Consider the following 23,825-nt stretch of genomic DNA (forward strand, 5'->3'; position numbering starts at 1 on the left):
ATAAAATGAAAATAATGAGTTTGTAAGGTATAAAGCATGACTTATAGAACATGGTTTCTCACAGGTATTTTCTTCTAAGGTGGATGCAATTATATTTAAATTTTTAATTATCCTAACAATTTCTAAATGATTTCATGTGTCTTAAGAATGTTGTTACAGCTTACTTATACAACTCACTTGATAGTGTTAATTATATGAAAGTTCGCAAAGAACTAAAATTACCTAGAACATACAACTCAAAGCTCTATAAAATATATTCAATTAAATTACATAGATATTTGTATGAATTAAAGTAATCACGAGGAATATGGTACAATTAGCTTAACACATATCTTCTTAAAAATGGATATGTCAATAATCTCAGTAGTCCGTATGTTTTTATTAGAAAAATAAAATTTAAATATTATAAAACTTTTAAAAAGCTTGTAGAAACAATTACATATTTAAATAAAGAATTTGAGATGAAAAATCTTAGAAAGATAAGATTTTATCTTGACTTGTAAATCAAGCATATATCAAATAGAATATTTGTCTATCAATCAACTTATAAAGAAAAACTATTAATATAATTCTATACGGATAAAACACATCCATTAAGCTCTCTATTGGTAGTTCATTGCCTTGATATAAAGAAGGGGCCTTTTCATAATAATAAAAAGAAGATAATAAAGAGATTATTGGTCTTGAAATACAATATCTTAGTGCAATTGATTCATTAATGTATCTTGTTAACTATGAGATCAAATATAACATTTTCTACTAGTTTATTAGCTAGATATAGTTCAACACCAACATATAGATATTGAAATGATGTTAAACATATATTTCATTATCTTTATGGAATGACTTATAATAAATTATTATATTTAAAAATTTAAATCTATAATTCATTGGATATGCAAATATCAAGTATTTTCTCGATCCATATAAAGGTCACTCACATATGATCACATACTTTTATATCTTGATGCTTTATCAAAAAAAAAAAAAATATTACGCAAATCTTTTGAAGTGTTATAAAACATTGCTTTCTACATCTTTTGAAAAACTCATATACAAGATTGATATGCGTAATGTGTTAATACACTCACACGTAGGAGATATAAATGTGCATTGTTCTCTTTTTTCTCTTATCTAGGTTTTGTCTTATTGGATTTTCCTAGCTTTTTTAAGTAGGTAATTTTAAAAGTGTATGATAAGAATATTTTTTAAAGAAAAGAATATCCAAGAGGGAGAGTTTTGGATGTATTATTATATGGATATTCATCTTTTTTTTTTTTTTACTTTGTCATTTCATCATCAATAGATATATGTATAAATTTATTTTTTATATATCTTTTGGCTAATAAATAAATGTTATTCCAACATGATAAATGTATGATATTTTGACTTGTCATTGTGTTTTATTTTTTTCTCTTTATTTATTTTTTAATTTTAGTTTTATATCATCTTTACAAGTTATTTGGAATATTTGGAATTGAATTCAATTTCATTGGTTCAATCAATTCATGTGTTTGAAATCTTTGTGATGATATTGATTTGAATTCTATTCAATCATAAAAAATAGATAAAAGTAAATTTGAAAGGAGATCTTCTGATTTGCTACAGTAATTCCAAATAAAAATTAATTATTCAAAAAATACTCATATTTCTTTTCTCTCAAAAATCCTTGAGCTTCTCTTTAACATCTTTTTCTTTTCTTCAACATTAGTCCACAAAAAAGGAAAACTAAGAGTCAATAGTACCTAATTTAGGGCATATAAGACATTGTGTTTTATCATGAAATAATTTATGAATTAAAACAAATATAACAACAGAAATGATTTATCAATTAAAAACAAAATATTTTAATTCAATTTAATTTTGCAGGTATTCCAAACCGTATAATTGAATTAAATTATATAATTGAATATTTTATTTTAAATAAAAAACTTATAATAAATTATTAATTCAATTCAATTCATTCAATTCCACGTCTACATTAAGCGATTACAAACTAAAAAATAAAATAAAATTTGTAAGTGAATGCATAATAAACTTGACCGCATGGCACCACTAATAACAAAAGAAAAAAAAAGAGGGAGAGAGAAAGGACCGACATTAAGAGAAAAACAAAATTATTACACTAACCTGCGAAAAAACCAAAGAAAAAAGATCCCATTCCAGCCGATATTTTTAGCTGTGTTTTCTCCCAATAAAAGCCTGAACCCTAAATAGCAACCTCTAAATAAAATCCCCAATCTCTGTCTGGTCCCGTCCGGTCCGGACGATGACCTGAATCATTCCCCCACCCCAAAAAAAGCAAACAAACTCTATTCGATTCAATCAATCGAAAGTCTCTTTGAAGAAAAGATGCCGTCTCACGTGGATCTGGACCGGCAGATCGAGCACTTGATGCAGTGCAAGCCACTAGCTGAAGCGGAAGTGAAAGCACTGTGTGAGCAAGCAAGAGCGGTCCTTGTGGAGGAATGGAACGTTCAGCCTGTCAAATGTCCAGTGACTGTCTGTGGTGATATTCACGGTCAATTCCATGATCTTGTCGAACTCTTTCGCATCGGTGGCAACGCTCCCGACACTAACTACCTCTTCATGGGCGACTACGTAGGTCCGTCTCTCTTGGTTAATAATAATAATAACAACAATAATATTAATGAGTATGTGTAAATGATGAAAGAAAAGAATATTATTGAGTGTATTGATTATTTGTTGTAAGAAACCAAGAGCTTTTGCACCTGATAATCCATAATTTGGGGGACTCATAGCTTAACGCATAAGAGTAATGAAAGCGGTGCTTGTGCTGTTTTAGATAATCCAAATACCCTGAAGAGGTATCTTTTACAATCTGAATATGCCTAGGTGGAGTTTTTTTCGCTCTCAACTTTGTAGCTAAGCTGATATGTCTCAATTTTTTTATATTGTTTTACTTCTTTACATTTCGGAAATCACCACCATGTTTACCTTTTTTTGGGGAATTTGCAGATCGAGGATATTACTCTGTGGAGACTGTCACTCTTTTAGTGGCACTGAAAGTTCGATATAGAGATAGGATCACAATTCTAAGAGGAAATCATGAGAGTCGTCAAATAACCCAAGTGTAAGAGTCTTGTTCATTTTATGCTCACCCAATTATTGATGCAATGCTATTCACCATTGGTGCAATGATCTGTTCACCAAGTTGCTTTGTCAAACACTAATTGCAACCATGTTTTGTTAAGTTAAAAGTTTTTGAAATAGAAGAATAACTGTGCTTAAATGTCCTATTTAACCGCATGCAAAATTGAAATGTACTAGTGCAGATAACATTCATCAATTGTTTCCGTCTTCTTTTTCGCGCATACAAGCCAGTTAATTAAATTAACATACATTTGAAAGAGGAGAGGCGAACGCAAGCCAGGAAGTTGTTGGTGTTTTAGTCATTTTGTTACATTGCATCATCATATATGCGATACATATCAATATCTCATTTATTTCTCTTCAGGTATGGATTTTATGATGAATGCTTGCGGAAATATGGAAATGCCAATGTCTGGAAATATTTCACCGACCTCTTTGATTACCTCCCACTTACGGCCCTAATTGAGAGTCAGGTTTAGATTCTAAAATTGTCTTACCCTTGTTTATGCCCTTGATCCTGGTTTTAGTTTTAAATTAGCCCCATGGTTTTATCTGATAACCATTTGTTATTACCTTGTAGATCTTCTGCTTGCATGGTGGTCTTTCCCCATCTTTGGACACATTGGATAATATTCGTTCCCTGGACCGTATACAGGAGGTACACCTGCAGTCATCACGCTACTTTTATTGGATTGATATTTGATGACATCCTTGCCAACTCAGTTTTGTTTGCTTTCAAATCACTTATTCTCTGACTGCAAACCTTTTTCATTTGCATGTCAAACTGGTTTACCTGATGTGTCTTAGCATAAGAAGATTACAGGCAAAACCAGTTAATCTTTGTTCAAGCCCATTGCGTCCTACATCTGTTAGAAGAAAATCGGCTATACCTTTTCCACTGTTTTGATTTATGTGAATATTGCTTATTTCCCTCCTTTATGTTTGTAAAATTTTCTCCCTTCATCATCTACAGGTGGTGGAGTTTTGTGAAATTTAGCATTAAGCTTATTAATTGAAGTAATGTCTCGGAAAGTTTGTACTGATTGAGACATCGCTCAGATTCATTTAAGAGAATTGAAGAGACTGTATGTACTTAGTCAATTATATGACTAACACAGCCTTTGTGAGCTGTTTTTGTTAATTCTTGTAGTATACATGACTAGCTGGTTTGATTACCACATATATCTTTCCCTTATTGTTGCAAATTCCATTTTGCTGCTTTATTTCATTGCATTATTAGGTACCTCATGAGGGTCCAATGTGTGATCTCCTTTGGTCTGATCCGGATGATCGTTGTGGATGGGGAATTTCTCCTCGTGGGGCTGGATACACCTTTGGACAGGATATCTCTCAACAGTTCAACCACACTAATGGGCTCACTCTCATTTCTAGAGCTCACCAGCTTGTCATGGAAGGATACAATTGGTCCCAGGTTTGTGGGGACTCCCAATTGAAAATATTATTTTATTTAGATATGAAGTTCTGAAATTCTACCTTCACTATTATCTATTTCAAATGTTGTAGGACAAGAATGTGGTTACAGTGTTCAGTGCGCCAAATTACTGCTATCGCTGCGGGAATATGGCTGCAATACTTGAGATTGGGGAGAATATGGAGCAGAATTTCCTTCAATTTGACCCAGCACCTCGTCAGATTGAACCTGATACCACACGCAGAACTCCTGACTATTTTTTATAATTTGCATAGCTTACCCCCAGATGGCAAAAATTTCAAAGTTATGGTTGTGGTTTTGTAGATGCATGTTACAGAATAGAGGATTTCGGTGCTTACTCGAGGAATAGACAAAAAGAAACATGGTTATTGTTATTCTTCTGGTCAGAACTGCTCAATGTTTTCTGCATTCTTGTGAATTTATAGGTTTACTTTGTAGGTGGTTTTTGTCTTGTATTTTAGAAAGTTAAAGGAACAGCAATAACAATGCATTCATCTTATAGTTGATACCCCTTGGTCAAACAAAAACTCTGCTTTCGAATTGTTAAAGTTGATGTGGGTGCTGTAATTTAAACTAGTTTCATTTTTGTTTAGTTTTATTTCCTGTCTGCTATATTATTTTTTTAATATATACTCCCTCTGTATTGTCTTTATATTTTTTTTCTTTTTCCTCTTGAAAGCATATATCCTGCCTTTCTTGCATTTGAACTTTAGTTCAATTTAATGAATATCTGAAAATAGGAAAAATTCACCAAGCCCGTCATTTTGGGTGGAAAGAATGGAGATAATATCCCCTATGATATTTAGGGAACAACTGAAGTCATTTGTGGAAAACAGTATCTTAATTGAAATAAAATATAAAGTTTTTGAAGCGCAGCTTGATTAAAGAATTTTTTAAATAATTAAAATGTTGCTAGATAATTACAAAAAACTTTTTATAATTTATTTATTTTTTCATTTTGCTTCTAGTTCTTTAAAAATTACACTTTGCATTCTAAATTAATAAAATAATAAAATTACCAACATGGCAATCCCAACTTCAAACCAAAACCCTAGAAAGCTCCTTTCCAGGTAGATTTTATTGCTGGAAATCAAAGTAAAGAAAAAAAATAATCCCGAACATATCATGTTATGTTTTTTTTTTTAAAAAAAACAAAACTCAAGCAACCCCTCAACACAAAATTCATTAAAAATAAACAACTTACATGCTTAACAATGAAACGATGGATTTTAGATTATTGTTGATGGATCTGAAAGATGATGGCTTGATTAATAAAATAAGATAAATGACAAACTTTGATCTTCTAAAAGGCATAAAAAGCATCAATGTTTTGATTGAATGAGTCTTTACACCTTTTTTTTAAGAGAAACAAAAGCAAGAACATTGTAGGTGAGCCCGCTATCATTTTTTTTTTACAAGCTTTATAAAACTTTAGCAGAAATTAGGTCACAACCAAGACAAGATTGATAGAATAGCAAGTAAAAATGATTGTTTTGCTATAAGAATATACAAGTGTTTTTGCCTGGTCCTACGAGGATATACCTAGTTTAGATACAAATATTGTAGTATACAGGATACCACTTGTAGAAGGTTGCAAATCAGTCAAATAAAAGTTGAGAAAAACCCATTCATATATCTTTATCAAAGTCAAGATATAATTTAAGAAGCAATAGAATACCAGCTTTTTAGAAGTAGTTAAATATCCACAATGTGTATCTAACATAATTGTTGTACTGAGGAAGGAGGGGAAGATCAGAGTCTGCGTGGATTTTAGGGATTTGAACAAGGCTAGCCACAAAGATAACTTTTCTTTGCCACATATAGATGTTTTGGTCAACAACATTGTACATAGTACCACGTATTCCTTTATAGATGGCTTATCAAGGTACAAACAAATAAAGATGGCTTCGGAAGATAAAGAGAAAAAAACGTTTGTCACGCCTTGGGGAATATTCTGCTACAAGGTTATGCCATTCAAGTTGAAGAATGCAAGGGTCACTTACCAAAGGGCCATAATGACTATTTAATGATATGATGCACAAAGAAAATGAGGTGTACGTGGATGACATGATTGCCAAGTCCAAGAAAGGAGAAAGTCATGTCCAAGTTTTAAGGAAGTTATTTGAAAGACTGAAGAGGTACAAACTGCCTTGCAAAATGTTCATTTGAAGTAAAGTCTAGAAAGTTGCTAGGATTTGTGGTAAGTGACAGAGGAATAAAGGTGGATCTTGATAAAGTGAAGACCATTCAATCTATGCCATCTCCTAAGATAGAAATGAGGTGAGAAGATTCTTAAGGATGTTGAACTATATTACTCGGTTCATATCCTAACTAATAACAATATGTGAGCCTATCTTCCGGTACCGAGAAAAAAGAATCCTGGAACTTGGAATGAGGAGTGTGAAGAGGCTTTTAATAAAATCAAGTAGTACCTACAAAGCTTGTCAATGCTCATTCCTTTTATATCAGGAAGGGATTTGATACTATATCTAACGGTGACAAAAACAACTATTGGATGTGTATTAAGCCAACATGATGAAACTAGAAAGAAAAAAAGAGCCATTTATTATTATTTAGGTAAAAAGTTCACAAAGTGCGAATCTAAATACATGGTGATAGAAAAACTACGTTGTGCGTTGGCGTGGGCGGAAAAAAGATTGCGACATTATATGTTGTATCATACTACGTGGTTGATTTTAAATATGGATTCATTGAGGTATATTTATAACAAGACCTATCTATCAAGTCGAATTGCAAGATGACAAGTTCTGTTAGCAAAATACGACATAGTGTATATGACGAGAAAAGCTGTGAAAGGGAGCGCAATTGCTGACCATCTGGCTGACAACACCATTGAAGATTATGAGCCACTAGATTTTGATTTTCCTGATAAAAATGTACTGTTAGTTGAGGAAGAAGAAAAAAAGATAGATTGGTGGACCATGTATTTTGACGAGGCAGTAAATGTATATGGTAATGGAGCTGGCACAATAACAATCTCTTTTGATAAAAAGCAATACCTGGTTTCAGTTAAGCTGAAGTTTAAATGCACCAACAATATAACTGAGTATGAGGCTTGCATCCTTAGTTTAAAAGCTATGTTGGAGCTTAAAATCAGATAGATAGATATGTATGGCGATGCAATGCTGATTATCTGCTAGGTAAAAGGAGAATGGAAAACCAAAGAAGAAAAGCTGAGACCTTACCAAAAATATCTATCCAAACTAGCAGAAGAGTTTGAAGAGATAAAATTCACCCATCTATAAAGAGAAGGGAACTATTTTGCCAATGCTTTGGCCACACTGACTGTCATGACTAGAATTGATTTTTGACATAAAGTACAACCGATAGACATAGATATAAAAAATTTCTCAACTCATTGTTGCTTAGTTGAAGGAAAGATAGATGAGAATCCTTGGTACCACGATATTAAGAACTTTATGCAAAACCAGGAATATCCTGTGGGAGACTCTAAGGTAGATAGGAAAACCTTAAGAAGATTGGCTATAGATTATTACTTAAATAAAGAAGTCTTGTATAAAAGATCATTCAATAGAACCTTGGTAAAGTGTTTGAATGAGGCTGACACTACAAATGTATTACAAGAAATCCACGAAGGAATTTGCTCAACTCACGCTAATAGGCATATGATGGCAAGGAAAATACAAAAGGCTAGTTATTTTTGGATGATGTTAGAAAGAGATGTTATAAATGTCAGGTGTATAACAATAAGATCAATACACCTCCGATTCCTATGTTTAATCTAACATCTCTATGGTCATTTGTGATATAGAGAATTGATGTGATTGAGCTTGTTAACCCAAAAGCCAATAATAGGCATAGGTTCATCCTTGTGGCTATCAACTACTTCATAAAATGAGTAGAAGCTAACTCATATGCTCATTTAACATAGAAGGTGGTGAAAAGGTTTATAGAAAAAGACTTGATCTACCAATATGGCCTATTAGAAAAAATAGTGACCGATAATACGCAGAACTTTAACGGCAAGATTGATAGTAGAGCTTTGTACCAAATAAAAAATCAAACATTCTAATTCATCATTGTATAGGCTGAAGATGAATGACGCTGTAGAAGTTGCCAACAAGAATGTCAAGAAGATTATTCAGAAAATGATAATTACTTACAAAGATTGGCATGAGATATTGTCATTTGCCCTTCATGTATATCGCACTGTAGTAGGAACTTCAATGGTAGCTACCCCGTATTCTTTAGCATATGGAATGCAAGTCATAATGCCTTTGGAAGTGGAGATCCTCTCGTTGAGATTATTGATAGATTTTGAACTAGAAGAGGATGAATAAGCCAAAGTCAAATATGAACAGCTAAACCTGATTAATGAGAAAAGAGTAGCTGCGATTTGTCATCACCAACTTTACTAGAAAAAAATGGCTAAAGCATATGATAAGAAAGTTCAACCTCGGGCGTTCTAGGAAAGGGATCTAGTGCTGAAGAAAATATTGCCCATTACTAGGAGAAGACTAAAGTAAATGAGCACCAAACTACGAGGGTCCTTATGTAGTGAAAACAACTTTCTCAATAGGAGCTCTAAGATTGTCTAAAATGGATGGAGAAGATCTAGTTAGATTTATGAATTCTAATTCTGTAAAAAGATATTATACCTGATGTATCCAGTTTTCTTCCCAAGTCAACAAAGTGAAGTTTGGCCATGAATTCTTAATGTAAAGAACCTTTTTTATATATATAAATTGCATGATCTCACAACATTTTAAATCCTTTTCCTAAATAAAAATCCTAAAAAGAACTAGTTTTGTGCATTATTTCCAAGAATGAATCATAATATGTTCAAGATGAGATTTAAGCAATTCTCGATTAAAAGGTAACCAAACCAAACAAACCAAAGCTAACTTTGACATAAAACTCGTATATGAATAGCATTTTTAATTGCATGGATAAATGGTTGGCAATCACTCTGTAATCATTCACAAGTTTCAAAAAATGACAAAGTTTATCAATACTAATGATGTGTGTTTGAAATGAGGAAAGATCATCTTTGTTGTCCCTTCATTTTCAAAGAATATATCCTTTGTGGTCCTTATTTGAGCCTAAATGATTTTTTCTTTGTAAAAACCCTGACTAAGATCACACCCCATACTAAATGTTTTTATTTAGATTTTGATTGTAAATAGAAAAAGGCAAAACAAAAACACTTTTTTTCATTGTTGATGAAAGCATCCCATAAGATAGAGTTTATGAACTAGATTGAATATTAGGAATTTGAACAAGTCTATGAATCATTGAATTGTGAAAACAATTAAAAACTTCAGCTCTGATACCAAAGTTGATACGAGACAAAAAAAATATTTAAGAAAAGAAGTTAAGAAAGAAGAAAGAAGCTAAGAATAAGCTAAATGATATATAAAAAAATGAACTAAAGAAAAGAATAAAAGAGTTGAAGAAAAGAAAGAATGGGGGTTGAAAAAGATTTCAATTCTGTAAATTTTATTCAATTCATCATAAAATTGTCTAACATGTAAAAAAAAGCATATAAATAGTAAAATCCTAAAACAACCAATAATTGGGCTTATAATCCATTAAATAAAATTTTTAACAAAATAACATAACTAAGCCTAATTAATAAACTTAAATAAAAATCTAATAACTTGGGCATAGATGTGCCCAATCTCCCAACCAAATAGCAATGGGTTGGGCTACTCTTCATTATCAAAGATGATATGTGTGAAAACCCGCTAAATTATAATCTGAGTAAAATAAATAAAGTACCGAATAGATTAAATAAAAGGATTCCAAGTATTGTAATTGGATACAATAGAATAAAATATAAGATGTTAAGGTGAGAATTAAGTAAAAAGAAGAGTTGAGTGGCAAAAATAGAAATGAGAAGAAATGAGGGCCAATGTGTAAAGAAGTAAAAGTTAGACTATAAATGCTCCATTTTTTTTCTCTTTTAGCCGTGAGCTTTCTACAAAGAGAGGGAGAAGAATTGTGTGATTTTTCTACTTAAATGCTCATTGATTTCACTACTTAAAGTGAGTAATTAGAGTGAGTAACTTAATTAAACATAAAGAGGGGGTTGATTTTAAGGTGGTGAATGCATTGAAGGAAGGATTTCAAGCTAGGGTTTGAAGAGGGAGAAGAAGAAAACTTGATTTTGCTTGCATTCTTTCCTTAAATCCTTATCAAAGTGAGGTAAATAACATGCTCCAAATGATTAATTCCTTTAATTTTATGTTTGATGAAGGATTATGCAAAATTATGATTATGTGAAATTGTGGATTTATGTTATAATTTATAGGAATGATGCAAATTATGTTTGAACCATGTTAGAAAGCATGAATTATGATTGGGTAAGTGTTTAATTTTAAGTAAAAGAAACAAAAATTATTTTTCCTCATTTTAATTGAATATTTGGCCAAAAAAAGGAATAATTTGGGGGAATTGAGGTTAAATACAATTGTTTGGAAAATATGGGAAGATGAAGGTTTATAAGTGTTGTTATATGAATGAAGTAAGAATTTTTCAAAGAGAAAAGAAAAATCTTCACTTCCTTCCCTAGGTTGTTTTTGGCTAAATAGAGAAGAAAAATTAGAGAATGAAGTTTAAATGATATTATTGAGAAGTTTTTGGCTAAATAGAGAAGAAAAATTAGAGAATGAAGTTTAAATGATATTATTGAGGAGTTTTTGACTAAATGAAGAAGAAAAATTAGATAATGGAGTTTAAATAATATTATTGAGGAATCTTACCAAATTGAAGACAATTGATGTTGATAGATTAAATTGTATAGGGACTTTTGTGAAAAAAAATAAATAAGTAAATGTTTCATAAAGGAGGGTTTTGTCCTCCTTGAATTAAAAGTCAATTAAACTTAATTAAGGGTGTTGGATTTAATCAAAGAATATGTAATGGGTATTAGAATTTTTACCGGTTCGAATGAATGAACAATGACAAAGTAATTTTTGTTGGTACAGAGGAGGCCGCAGGACCTAATCAGCAACAAGGGACAGCTTCACGCGCACAGACACCAGGTAGGTGTTCGACACCTTGGAGTAATTAATTAGTTTATATTTTTTATTATTATTATTGTAAAATGAATTTTTATAGATTGTAAATTCTAGTGCTGGTTACTGGGAATAATTCCCTGTTGAATGGGCAAGCCTTGAAAAATTATTTCCTGGTTACTGGAAATAATGCCCTGGTGAATGGGCAAGCCTTGAAAAATTATTTCCTGGTTATTGGAAATAACACCTTGGTGAATGGGCAATTACTGGAAATAATATTCTGTTGAATGGACAAGCCTTGAAGATCATTTCCTGATTACTGGAATTTATGTCTGATTGCATGACCATGTTAAGAAAATTAATTTACAAATTAATGGGATAGTCACTTAATGTAAAATAGATTAATTGTAAAACTTTGAAGTTAAATATGCTGGTTTGTGGGAGACACTCTTGATATTTTTTAGTAGTTGTATCCCTATGTCTAGAAGAGAATTTATGAAATTAGAAACTTCAAAAGAAAATGAGACAATTTATTCTATGATATAAAAGTCACTTTAATGTATATGAATAATTAGTCCTTAATCAATTACTTATTGAAATGTGCAATTGTTTTAATCATGTTTTATGCGATAATGTTTTTAGGTACATCGCACCCTCGATCTGGAAAGTAGATGCTTGGATAAATAATTTTGTTATGTGATTAATGTAATGGGAAGAACTAATATTTTGTTGTAATATACTTCCATATCTAAAAATGTAATGTCTAACTTATTATCTTATGTATGATGTAATTTATAATGTTATTATTATTATTAAGTTGAATTATGGTTGGTTATGTATATTTTTGAGCACAAATAAAAAAGAAAAAGAAAAAGAGACGATGCATGTTAAGAATTTATTGGTTTTATTATAGTGTTCTATAAAAAAATAGAATTGAGATATTGAAATATGCTTGAGTTTTTTGAAGTCCAAATAATGGGATGAATATTGTGATTGATGTTACAGGTTGAGAAATGATTGAGTCGATAACTTGGTATCTAAAGAATACAAAGGAAACTCTGCCGAAATTTCAGGAAAATTGTATATATATATATATATATATATATAAAAAATTGTAGCTACGAATATATATCATATATTTTGAGTTTACAACCTGAGATTGTTACAATATGTGTGCTTAAATGGTGTCTTCGGTCTAGTGTCTCCACCGCTGCAAGTGATGTTTCAGTGGCAAGGAAGACTTCGCTAAATGTTACAGGTTCGTAAAGAGATATGGTTGTTAGGTTTACACTACAAAAAAAAAAGCCTATTAGCAACTAACTAGTTCGTTGCAGATAATATTAAAATCTGTTACTGATAAAACTCAGCAACAGAATTAACAACGGATAATTTCAGATGCAAATAATAGATGCTAATTTTTTAGCAACGGATTATCCGTTGCTGATCCGTTGCTTTTGTTACTGATCTGTTGCTGATTTGTCTGAATTTTTTAAATTATTTTTCCCATATATTGAATTTTTTTTAATTATTTGTGGATTTTTAAAAAATTATAGATAAATATATAAAGAACATAAATTAATACTAGAAATTATTTTATAAAAAATAATAACGCAAATAAAAATAAATTTCTTAATAAATTTATAAATCTCATTAAACTTACATCAAAATAAATAAGTCACAATTTAATAAATATGTTTTATCATAAAGGTGGTGATTGGGATGGTGGTAGAAACAAATCAAAACAATGCTGACCATTATAAGGTGAGATCGGTATATGGTGGTCGAGGCCTAGGTCGATATACTGGATTAGACGGGAGATACATAGGTGTCGTCATCTGTGGAGCCACATGTGACGGCATAGATGAAGCCATAGGTGCCGACATACCTTGGTCCATATTTGATGCCCAAGCTTGGTATCCCATATTACTAAGAAATTTTTTGATTGAGGTCATCTCCTGTTGTAATGATAAAATATGACCATCTCTTTCCTTTATTTGCTCTTTCAATGCCTGAATTGATGAGCTAGGAGGTGTTGACTCCATCGTATAGGATTGTGATGAAGCACTCGTAATAACCATGGATTTTGGCATACCAGGTGCACCATATATTCTACCCTTTGTAACTCCTCCTATAGCAACACACCAAGCTGCTCCATCAAATGAAGGATGATTTTCCCGATCAGCTCCATATCTTGAAATCATCTCTTTTTTGTAATTCTCCTACAATACAATAAAATATAATAATAAATTCATTTAAATTTTAAATAATATTAAATTACATTAAAAAAAATACTTAAAACAACTTTTTTAGACTTGTTATCTATGAATGTTTCAGGCTGCTTGGCACTCTGATGCAACACCGAAAACACATCATCCCATAGAGGTTCTTTTCCACCTGCTTTTTCTTGCTATCAACAAACAAAAAATATTAGAAAATATAAATATAAAAATTTGAAGTCCATTATAACAAATATAAACAATCCTCACCATGCTAGCTCGATATGATGCAAATGACATCGTACCTCCAGAATGAGTGCTTAATTTATCATCTGTTTCAGTTAGCCGATTATTTCTTGCAGATTTTGATCTCCTTTGAAATTCTGGGGTGGACCAAATTTCTTTAATCATTTGATTCCAATCGTCATTGTGTATCCAAACTAGACCTTTATTAATGCAATCCATAATATTTGTGGTATTTCTTTCAGATATAGGTCTTTTACAAGCTCGTGTCAACTGCTAGTTCAAAGCAATTCTAGTCTTATCTTCCCAAATCTTACGAATAATTGGTTCTTTACTAATGTCAACTATTGAATGATATGTCTAAAATTATGGAAATTTTTTTAAAAAAATTTCAGCAGTCTCCTTTATTTTTATTGGTACCAAGTTATCGACAACATTTCTATTATATGTCATTACAACTCTCATCTTGATCCAATCATCCTGAATCACATCCCATCCATCAAACAATCTCCCAATACATATATTTATTAATATATTCAAGTCTCATAATATTATTTAATAAGTCAACATAATTATGTCTAAAATAAAAATGTCTAATCTCATAGCTTAAACTCTTTAAAGAGTTCATCCTTATAAGTTGAACCAACTTTTTCCCAATTGTGCCATGGTCCTTTAAAATTTGATCTCAAAATAAGTCCGATTTCATGCCACACGATGAGTTACTGAAGCTTAAAAAAATGACAAAAATAATTATAAAACACAATAACCTTATAAAATTCAACTTACTCTGTTGTTCCATATAAATGAAGCTTTTTTTTTTGGTAATTGGATCCTTATGTGTGTCAAAACCCTTCTTTTGAACCCGTTGCTCATGATGCATTGGAGAAGATGTTGAACCATGGATTGAAGGGATATCATCTCGATCCTCTGAATCTCTAACATTACAATCATCTCCCTCATCACCTAATCCTCTTGCATTAACATCATCTCCCTCATCTTCATCATTATCACCATCTACTCTCTCATATTGTTCTCCTCCATCTTCCTCAACTCTCTCATCTTCCCTAACATCCTTGCCCCTCCAATCATAATAACCCCCATCAACATTATATCCCCTATGGGTGATATTGAGGGAAACCTTCTTGAGTTTGAAGTAAATCTTGAAAGCAAAAACCCTCGTACGATTGATAATCATCCCTCCGCCCATAATCTTGCTGAGTAGGATTATAGTAATCATGCAACTCATGATGAAAAGGTTGATGAGAAATGGATGCTTGGCTATCCGGCCAGATGAAGGGTCATTTGATCTAGATGAAGTGGTCTTATTACTCCTGGAAGCTAATATAGAACCACGTCGAGACATGCTAGATACCTGAAATATAATAAAAAATTAACATCAATAAACAACATTATAGAATAAATATAACTGAATTATTTTTAATTATTGAATATAAACAAATTAATACAATAAAAAAATAAAAATGAACAAAATAATTATTTTTAATTAATACCATTAATACAAACATAACTTACATCATTTAAAAATAAGTCCAAATACAATAAATAAAAATAAATTTTATAATATATCATCATCATGTTGCTCATCATTATCATCACTCATAACCATATCATCATCATCGTAATCACCATTAACATCATCATCAAATTCTTCATCTGAAGCCCTTTCAACTTCTACCGAATTTGCCTGTAACTGAAGCAATTCACAATGGTTGATTTCTGTATAATATGATGCTTCAACAACCATATTTGGATCATCAAGTGTTTGAGTAGGAAGGACACGACATGGTTGAGAAATCTCATCTGACTGAGCGACATCAAATGATCTCATATTGTTATCATCTTCAATAAATTCACCCATGTCAACGTTATAGCGACTTCTAGCAGTTGTGTTAATTACCGCCCACCATTCAGAAGATTTATTATCAGGTGAACATGTATAGTAGACTTGTTGACATTGTTGTGCTAACACAAAATCTTCATTTCCATATAGTCGAGAAGTATGCTTGATTTCAACCAAACCATTTGAACGATGCATTCTAATTCCTCTTCTTGTATCATACCAATGGCATTTAAACATGAATACTTTGCACTTACTCCCCAAATATTTTAGCCGAACAACTTCTTCAAGCATTTTATAATAATCACATTCATTGTCATCATAGCAACTTCCTTTCACACAAACCCCGCTATTCATCGTCTTTTTAAATCGACCATAACTTTGAGTGTGAAATCTGAAACCATTCACATAATACCCATTATAACATTTAACTAAATTTGAAGGGCCCATAGCAAGTGCAAAGATTTGATTCCCAATTCCATTTGATTGATATTCAACCTACCATAACATTTAACACCATAATAAATATTTTTTTCAAAAATAAAATAATTTATTAAAATAATAAAATTGCATTAAAAAATCATTACATAAAACTACTTACATTATTTTTTAACCAAATTGGAAAGATCTCCTCGCATAATTTTTCTATTTCAGCATCGCTCGCAGTGGTTGTTGTGACTTTAGCTCTTGATGACATTGCCTAAATTATAAATAGTTTATTTTTAAAATTAAATTATTAAGAATAAATTATATATATAAAAAAATCCATACTTACTCTAAATAGGGCTTCAATTCTTCACAGTTGAAACAAATATAGTTATGTGCAATTTTCATTTCAGCATGTGACAATTGTCTTCTATACGATCTTCTAGACAATTTTTTCCCCGGGTAAGAAAAAATTGAAAGTTGTCCATCAAGACTTTTAAGGTCACCGTCATCATTCCTTGGAACTCGATTCCATATTGTTTGCACGTCATCACCAAAATAATAAGATGCAAAATTGGTAATTTCATCAATCAAATATGTTTTACATATGGAATCCTCAACTTTAGCTTTATTGGTCACGTTTTTCTTCAAATAAAACATATACCTATATCATTGATATCAATTAGTTTGAGAAAAAATGAAAAAGAATAAAAAATAATATGACATGAAAACATACCGTTCAAATGGATACATCCATTGATATTGAACAGGTCCTCCGAATTTTGCCTCATAAGGTAAATATATTGTCAAGTGTTCCATAGAGTCAAAGAAGGATGGAGGAAAAATCTTTTCAAGTTTGCAAATAATTTCAATGATATTCATCTGCAACAACTCCATGTGTTGGACATTTAAACTTGTAGCACTAATGTCCCGAAAAAATACTGACAATTCAGTTAATGACTCCCACAATGGCTTAGGCAAGTAAGGTCGAAAAGCAATTGGAAGAAGTCTCTGCATAAAAACATGACAATCATGACTTTTCATGTCTGAAACCTTACATTGTGCCTCTTTTACACACCGTGAGATGTTTGAAGCATAACCATCAGGAAATGACAATTCTTTCATCCATGACAACACTTGCTGTTGTTGTTGTTTCTTGAAGAGATAATAAGTGCCTTTAGGTTTGTAAACCCGACCACTTGCATCTTGTTGCAAATGTAAGTTAGGCTTCTTACAATACAACTGAATATCCAACCTAGCCTTTACATTGTCCTTGCTTCTATCAGGACAATCCATTACTGTATAAAAAATATTGTCAAATAAATTTTTTTCAATGTGCATGACATCAAGATTATGACAAATCAAATTTGTATGCCAATATGAAAGCTCCTATAAAATGCTTTTCTTCACCCAATTGTCTTTAACACCAAAACCTGGTATTTTGTCATTGTGAGATGAACTTCTAATATGCCCCTCTGTAAAATTAGACAATTCAAATAACATTTCTGAACCATATCGACGAGGTAAAGGAGGGAGCCATTCCGTTACTCCTTTTAAAAACTTGTCTGATTGATATCTATATGGGTGATCCATAGGTAAGAATCGTCGATGACAGTCAAAAAGGTTATTTCCCCCCATGCTTTAATCTAAAGGCTTTGCTATGCTCCATACAATAAAGACAAGACAACTTGCCATGAGTACTCCAACCCGATAACATACCATAAGCTGGAAAATCACTAATGGTCCACATCAAAGCTGCCCTTAATTAAAAATTTTCCTTCCTATATATATCATAGGTATTAACACCATCAAGCCATAGCTTTTTCAACTGATCAATTAATGGTCGTAGGAAAACATCAAGCTTTTTCCCGGATTCTTCAGCCCAAGAATAATCATTGACAAAAACATGAATGGTCGTGTCATGCACTTTCAAGGAGGCAAATTATAAACAGTCACAATTACTGGCCAACAAGAATAGACATTTGAAGACATGTTAAATGGACTAAAACCATCAGTGCATAATCCTAACTGAATATTTCATGGATCTAATGCAAAGTCTTGATGGTCTTGATTAAACTTCTTCCATACCTCCCCGTCAGATGGATGCACCATAACTCCATCATCTGACCTATGAAAATGATGTCATGTCATATCTTTGGCATGATGTGGAGACATGAATAACCTCTGAAGTCTTGGTGTCAAGGGAAAGTATCGGAGTTGTTTCTCTGACTTATTAGAACCTTTACTAGTGGGATTTCTAGGTTTGTATCGTAAACTTCCACAAAAGTCACAATTTGTTTTCATTGCATCTATCCCATAGTACAACGTACAATAATTAGGACACACATCATATTTATCATAACCAAGTCCAAGTGGCCGCATAAATTTCTTGGCATCATAGAAACTTTAAACCAAATTTCCATTATCAGGCATGCAACTTTTTGTAAATTCAGTAAATTTGTTGAAGGCAGTCTGAGTCAAATTTAGAATTGACTTCATATTAAGCAATTATACACAAGCAGATAATTTAGATTGCTTGGTACACCTATCCCATAAAAACTCCTATGCAGCTTTAAGTAATTTATAAAATTTATCTGCAGAGATTGTAGCAACATCAAATTGAGTAAGGGCTTCAAATGAAGGGATGGTGAAACTTAAAAGTTTTCCTGGGCTCCTGCAAAAGAATGAAGATGAAGCTCAACAAATGGACACCTAAATAGAAGCATGGTGACGCACACAAGCAGTGCCATAACTAAAAAATTGTTGAAATTGCACAAATGATAAGAAGGCTACTGCAAAGAAAACTCCCTCCCTAGTCTTTTCCGGTTTTTGTAACTAGTAATTTATACCACTAGTTAGGATTTCATCTTTTTGCATGCTAGTTTTGCATGCTAGTTAGGATTTCATCTTTTTGCATGCTCTGTTTTGCAACATTTTTCTAGTTACTGCAAAGAAAGCAATAGTTTTGCAACAGTAGTTAGGCTACTTTCCACAACATTTTGCATGCTCTGTTTTGCATGATCTGTTCAACATAAATCTCAACCCCTTCTCTCTGTATATGTTTTTTTATACCTCACCCAGTTAATAAATTTAAAATAAAATACATTACATTAATAATTAAAAATATTAGCATGTGATAAAAGCCATATTTAACAAATAATTTGCAAAAAATCAAACAAAATTATTATTCTCATCAATAAAATTAGTTAATAAAATAAAATACATTATCTCTAAATTACAAATAAAATCTCTCAAATATGGGTTTCTAATTATACCTGTTTTAATTTGTTATACCATTTGCAAGTGGATTCTTGGGAGCACAGCACGATTCTTTGCAAATGAAAGCACACCACAACACAGTTCTTTGCAAGTGGGAGCACACCAACATTCTTTGCAAGTGGGTTCTTGAGAGCACAACATAGAAGAAGTTAAAGAAAGCAAAAGTGGGGTTATTGAAAAGGGATGTTTTGGAATTACATGTTCCTGGACAATAATTTAAGAGAAAGTGACAGAGGAGGGGTGGGTTTCTAGAAAAGAAAGAAAGGGACAAATCGATTGGGTTAGGGTTTTTTAAGTGGAGAATGAAAGTTGTTTGATTTTGAGTTGGAGTAATTAATTGTCTCCTCCCGGGTGTTTTTTCATTTATATACCTGTACCAATTATATACCGTGTGGGGTGTTTTTTTTGTTTATATATATATATATATATATATATATATATATATATATATATATATATATAATTAAGTCGAATTTTGTTCTTCTCTTTATCAGCACAATCATTGTAAACCGTGTCATTGTATTAGCAACGGATAATTTGTTGCTGATTTTTAATATATTAATTTATTTTTTAGCAATCGATTTCCTGTTGCTAAATCCGTTGCTAATATTAAAAAATTAGTATATATATAATTCGTTGCTAATCTGTTGCTAAATTTGCATCTGAAATATTTCGTTGCTAATTGCCGATGCTATTGACCCTTTTTTTTAGTAGTGTTATATGTTTGATAGTATAATGGTAATGAACAAGATTACCAGAATACAACATTGGTAAAGAAGAGAGGGGCTAGTTAGTTAGGGTAAAAAAATAAAGGGGGAAAGAAGATGAGTATTAGTGGCTAAATATGTTTTGGCAAAATGTTTTTTATTCTAATAATTTTTTATATATATATTTTTATTCTACTTTAAACCTTGTTTCTCTCTCTCTCTCTCTCTTTGTTTTTTTTTTCTCGTTTTCTATGTTTTTTTAGTTTTTTTTTTTTTTGTCTTCATGATTTCTATGTGATTTTTTTCATTGGCTTTTTGTGTGTTCTGACCCTAATATATATATATATATATATATATATATATATATATATATTTCATACTTTACTTATTTTTTACACTTTTTTTTTTTATTTTTTATGTCCTCATCTTACAATTTTTTTAGAGGGATTTAAACTTTTATATTTATTATATTTATTGTGGTCTCTATTTCTTTTCTTGCACGTCATTTCGCTTCTTTCTTTTAATTTTGTTTTTTTTGGAAAATATGTTAGAAAAGATATGGTAAAAAAGGGTTACGACATACATTTTCTGCATTATTTTGCCCTTTTGTGGACCTATAAGTTGGGGCTAAGATGAATGAGAATGTGGTTTCAACTCATGACAATCCTCATCAATCTCATCTCCGGATCCCATAAAACCTTGTCCGAAAAGGGCTCCATAATTTTCTCTATAGGCCATGAGCTCAAACTCTAAACCCTTGATTTGTTTCTCTCTCTTGGAAAGGATATCCCTTGTTGCTTGCAGGGCCTCTTGGTCATACTCTGCCTGCTCCTCCATCATTCTTTGATACTGTATTGCCTCCATCTGAACAGCTGCCCTCTCTGCCTGCAACCAGGTGATCATGGCCATTGCATTATTAGCTGCAACGGCCGAAGCACTTCTTTCTTCATCCAATTCCATGTATAAAGCCATCAGTAACTTGCGATCCAGATGAACCTGTTTCTTCAAATGGTGCAAAATTGAGTCATCATCTACCAGCTCATTTGATAGACAAGTCCCTTCAGTGAACTCTGAAGCATCTTCAGTTTCGTCAAGGAATGATTTCCTCGGAAACCTAGTAAATGCCCTGGGACTGGCGGTGGCTGAATCTGTTAGTAGGATTCCAAGAAACTTATTTCCTCTGGAAAATGTAGGGGTCCAATCTTCATTCGTATTCTCAGCTTCTGTCAACAATGGCACCATAGCAGCTTTCACATCGTCCGTGACTAACACAAAAAATACACCCACTAAATCAATGAGGTTGTTGAAAACTAAGAGATCAAAAGCAAGAAGCAATCATGTGCGATGTTAAGAATTTAAGCAATGCATTTCAAGAAAATGCATTTTATAACGTGGACAACGTAGATATACTTTCACTGAGTAATACCATGCATGCATATGAACTTTGCATAGTTAAAAGAATCTTTAAGAGTTCAAAGAATCCATTAACCTGACCATGTAAGAAGTGACAGAGATAGCAAAAACAAAATTAAATTTAAAACTAACATTGCTTATCCAGATGTGCTGCATTCGAGACATCCTCATCATCTTGAAGCTCTGAGTCATTTTCTGAGAAGTTGAGTTCTGTGTATCGCACCTGAGATAAGTCCAACTTCCGAGGGTCCTCATTTCTCAAACTCACCAATGGTACCCAGGGAGAAGGAGTAGGAGCTTGTGAGAGCGTGCCTGCAATCTTTCCCTTCGTGTAGGCCTTTACCTTCAATGGGTTCCCACAGCATGAACCCTGGTGGAGGTTGCTCTTCTCAGCTGGCACCATGTTGTCTTTTCCTCCAGTAGGCAGCCTCAAATGAATGTCACGATCATCATCAACAAACAGCTCGATATTCTTATGTAAAACCCTAACAGGAGACTTATATGTATCACAATCAGATTCTTTCTTCGTAGCAAAAGAAAGAAGACACCCCTCACGCATTTTTCTTATATCCGAAAGCTTCTTGTGGACACGACAATAAGCTAGACTTGAAACTTCCTTCTTGTGAGTTTCACATATGGATTGGTTGTAATAAAGATCAGCATCTCTACGAACAACAGCCAGATCAATCCTTGTGCAGAGCAAACAAGGGATTTTCAACTCAAAGAACTTTGTAAATTCGTTGGCAAAAAATGTAAATTCGTTGGCAAAAAACGCAAGTAACCCATCAATAAAGACCACGGCAATTAACACCCATTCGAGCACGGCATAGATCAAGAAGAGTGGGAGCTTTCCCAGATCTTGTTCCACAAAACATTTAAATGATCTCTTTGCCATAGTTATTTTGATCCTAAAATCAAGAACCAAAATGAGTGAAATGAAAGGTCTGAAAGGATGATAAGATAGAAGATCATGACAAGGGTGTTGGTGATGGAATTAACCAAACCGAGATCATGACCTTTCCTTGTGTGTATGTGTGAGGGGAGAAACTGAGAGGTGGGTGCTACAGATTTAGGTTTCAAAATTTGGGTGGCCATTTTAACTTGGCTATATATAGAAAAGTTTTACAGGAAATTGTGCAGTATGCAGACCCGGTACCTGAATTAACGGTCTATCAAGCACTCTTCAACAAACTGAAGGGAGGGTGAAACAACAGTGAATGTTTAATGAAGCACAAAAGTTAATGGTCCGTACGTCGACTGCCTTTGTCTTCAAAAACAGGTTAAATGATATTGTGGCATAATGCAGTAGGCTCAGAAACAATACATAAATGAGGCTATCTCTAACTAAAATAGCAGATGGACTGCAAAGTTGGTGGTAACAGTTTATGTGAAAATATACATTTTTAACTATTCAAGTAAGTGCTCAGACATCACATTGAAGCACCATGTAAATATATAGTTAGCACCTATCAAATCTGAGGCATGCCAACCATATTTCACCAGGCAGCGTAGACTATAAAGCTAGCCGGAGGAGAGCTAATTCTGTTAGTTATTAAACTTATTTATCAAGATTAGTATTGAAGAGTTGCATCTATTAGTATTAAAGAGTCATAACTATTAGTATTGAAGAGTTGCATCTATTAGTATTAAAGAGTCATAACTATTAGTATTGAAGAGTTGCATCTATTAGTATTAAAGAGTCACAACTATTAGTATTGAAGAGTTACATGTATTAGTATTGAAGAGTCATAACTATTAATGTCTATATATTGTATGAATCTCATAATGAAAAAGTGTGAGAGTACCATTTTCATATGTATTGTATTCTACCAAATTAGAGAGTTTGCAACCTAAATCCTTTTCAATTCTATTCTCTATTTCTGCCAAATTTCCAACAAAATTGGTATCAGAGCCCGAGAGACAACATGACTTCCAACAACAACTATTCCCAATTTCATATGCCCCGCCTTACCAAACAAAACTATGATTTATGGTGCATCCAATACAAAGCACTACTTAGATCACAAGAGTTATGGGAGCTGGTTGAAGATGGTTATACTGAACCAAGAGAAGACGCTGTGATGAGCAATGCAGAGAGACAAGCACTGAGAGAAT

At 32.4% G+C, this 23,825-nt stretch overlaps 2 protein-coding genes across 2 annotated transcripts; one reads left to right on the plus strand and one right to left on the minus strand.

Moving 5' to 3' along the window:
- The first annotated feature begins 2,102 nt into the window (after positions 1-2,102).
- LOC7462531 (serine/threonine-protein phosphatase PP2A catalytic subunit) lies at positions 2,103-5,219 on the plus strand. The gene is made up of 6 exons (XM_002321511.4): positions 2,103-2,605; positions 2,980-3,094; positions 3,479-3,587; positions 3,695-3,772; positions 4,355-4,546; positions 4,639-5,219. Exons 1-6 carry the CDS (start codon positions 2,353-2,355, stop codon positions 4,810-4,812), a joined length of 921 nt encoding a protein of 306 aa, XP_002321547.1. The 5' UTR covers positions 2,103-2,352; the 3' UTR covers positions 4,813-5,219.
- A 15,625-nt stretch (positions 5,220-20,844) lies between these two features.
- LOC7474857 (probable myosin-binding protein 5) lies at positions 20,845-22,778 on the minus strand. Its single transcript, XM_002322101.4, has 2 exons — positions 21,843-22,778; positions 20,845-21,562 (listed from the first exon to the last, which is right to left on the minus strand). Exons 1-2 carry the CDS (start codon positions 22,603-22,605, stop codon positions 20,925-20,927), a joined length of 1,401 nt encoding a protein of 466 aa, XP_002322137.1. The 5' UTR covers positions 22,606-22,778; the 3' UTR covers positions 20,845-20,924.
- Between the last annotated feature and the right edge of the window lie 1,047 nt (positions 22,779-23,825).

The sequence above is a fragment of the Populus trichocarpa genome, chromosome 15, assembly GCF_000002775.5.
Source record: "Populus trichocarpa isolate Nisqually-1 chromosome 15, P.trichocarpa_v4.1, whole genome shotgun sequence".
Lineage (NCBI taxonomy): Eukaryota > Viridiplantae > Streptophyta > Magnoliopsida > Malpighiales > Salicaceae > Populus > Populus trichocarpa.

Excerpts from the sequence above, each read along its gene's own strand:
- LOC7474857 (XM_002322101.4), bottom strand. The coding sequence starts at position 22,605 with ATGGCAAAGAGATCATTTAAATGTTTTGTGGAACAAGATCTGGGAAAG. Across the intron at positions 21,563-21,842 it reads AGCACATCTGGATAAGCAAT|TCACGGACGATGTGAAAGCT; the intron begins GTTAGTTTTAAA and ends TTTTTGTGTTAG.
- LOC7462531 (XM_002321511.4), top strand. The coding sequence starts at position 2,353 with ATGCCGTCTCACGTGGATCTGGACCGGCAGATCGAGCACTTGATGCAG. Across the intron at positions 2,606-2,979 it reads CTTCATGGGCGACTACGTAG|ATCGAGGATATTACTCTGTG; the intron begins GTCCGTCTCTCT and ends GGGAATTTGCAG. Across the intron at positions 3,773-4,354 it reads CCCTGGACCGTATACAGGAG|GTACCTCATGAGGGTCCAAT; the intron begins GTACACCTGCAG and ends TTGCATTATTAG.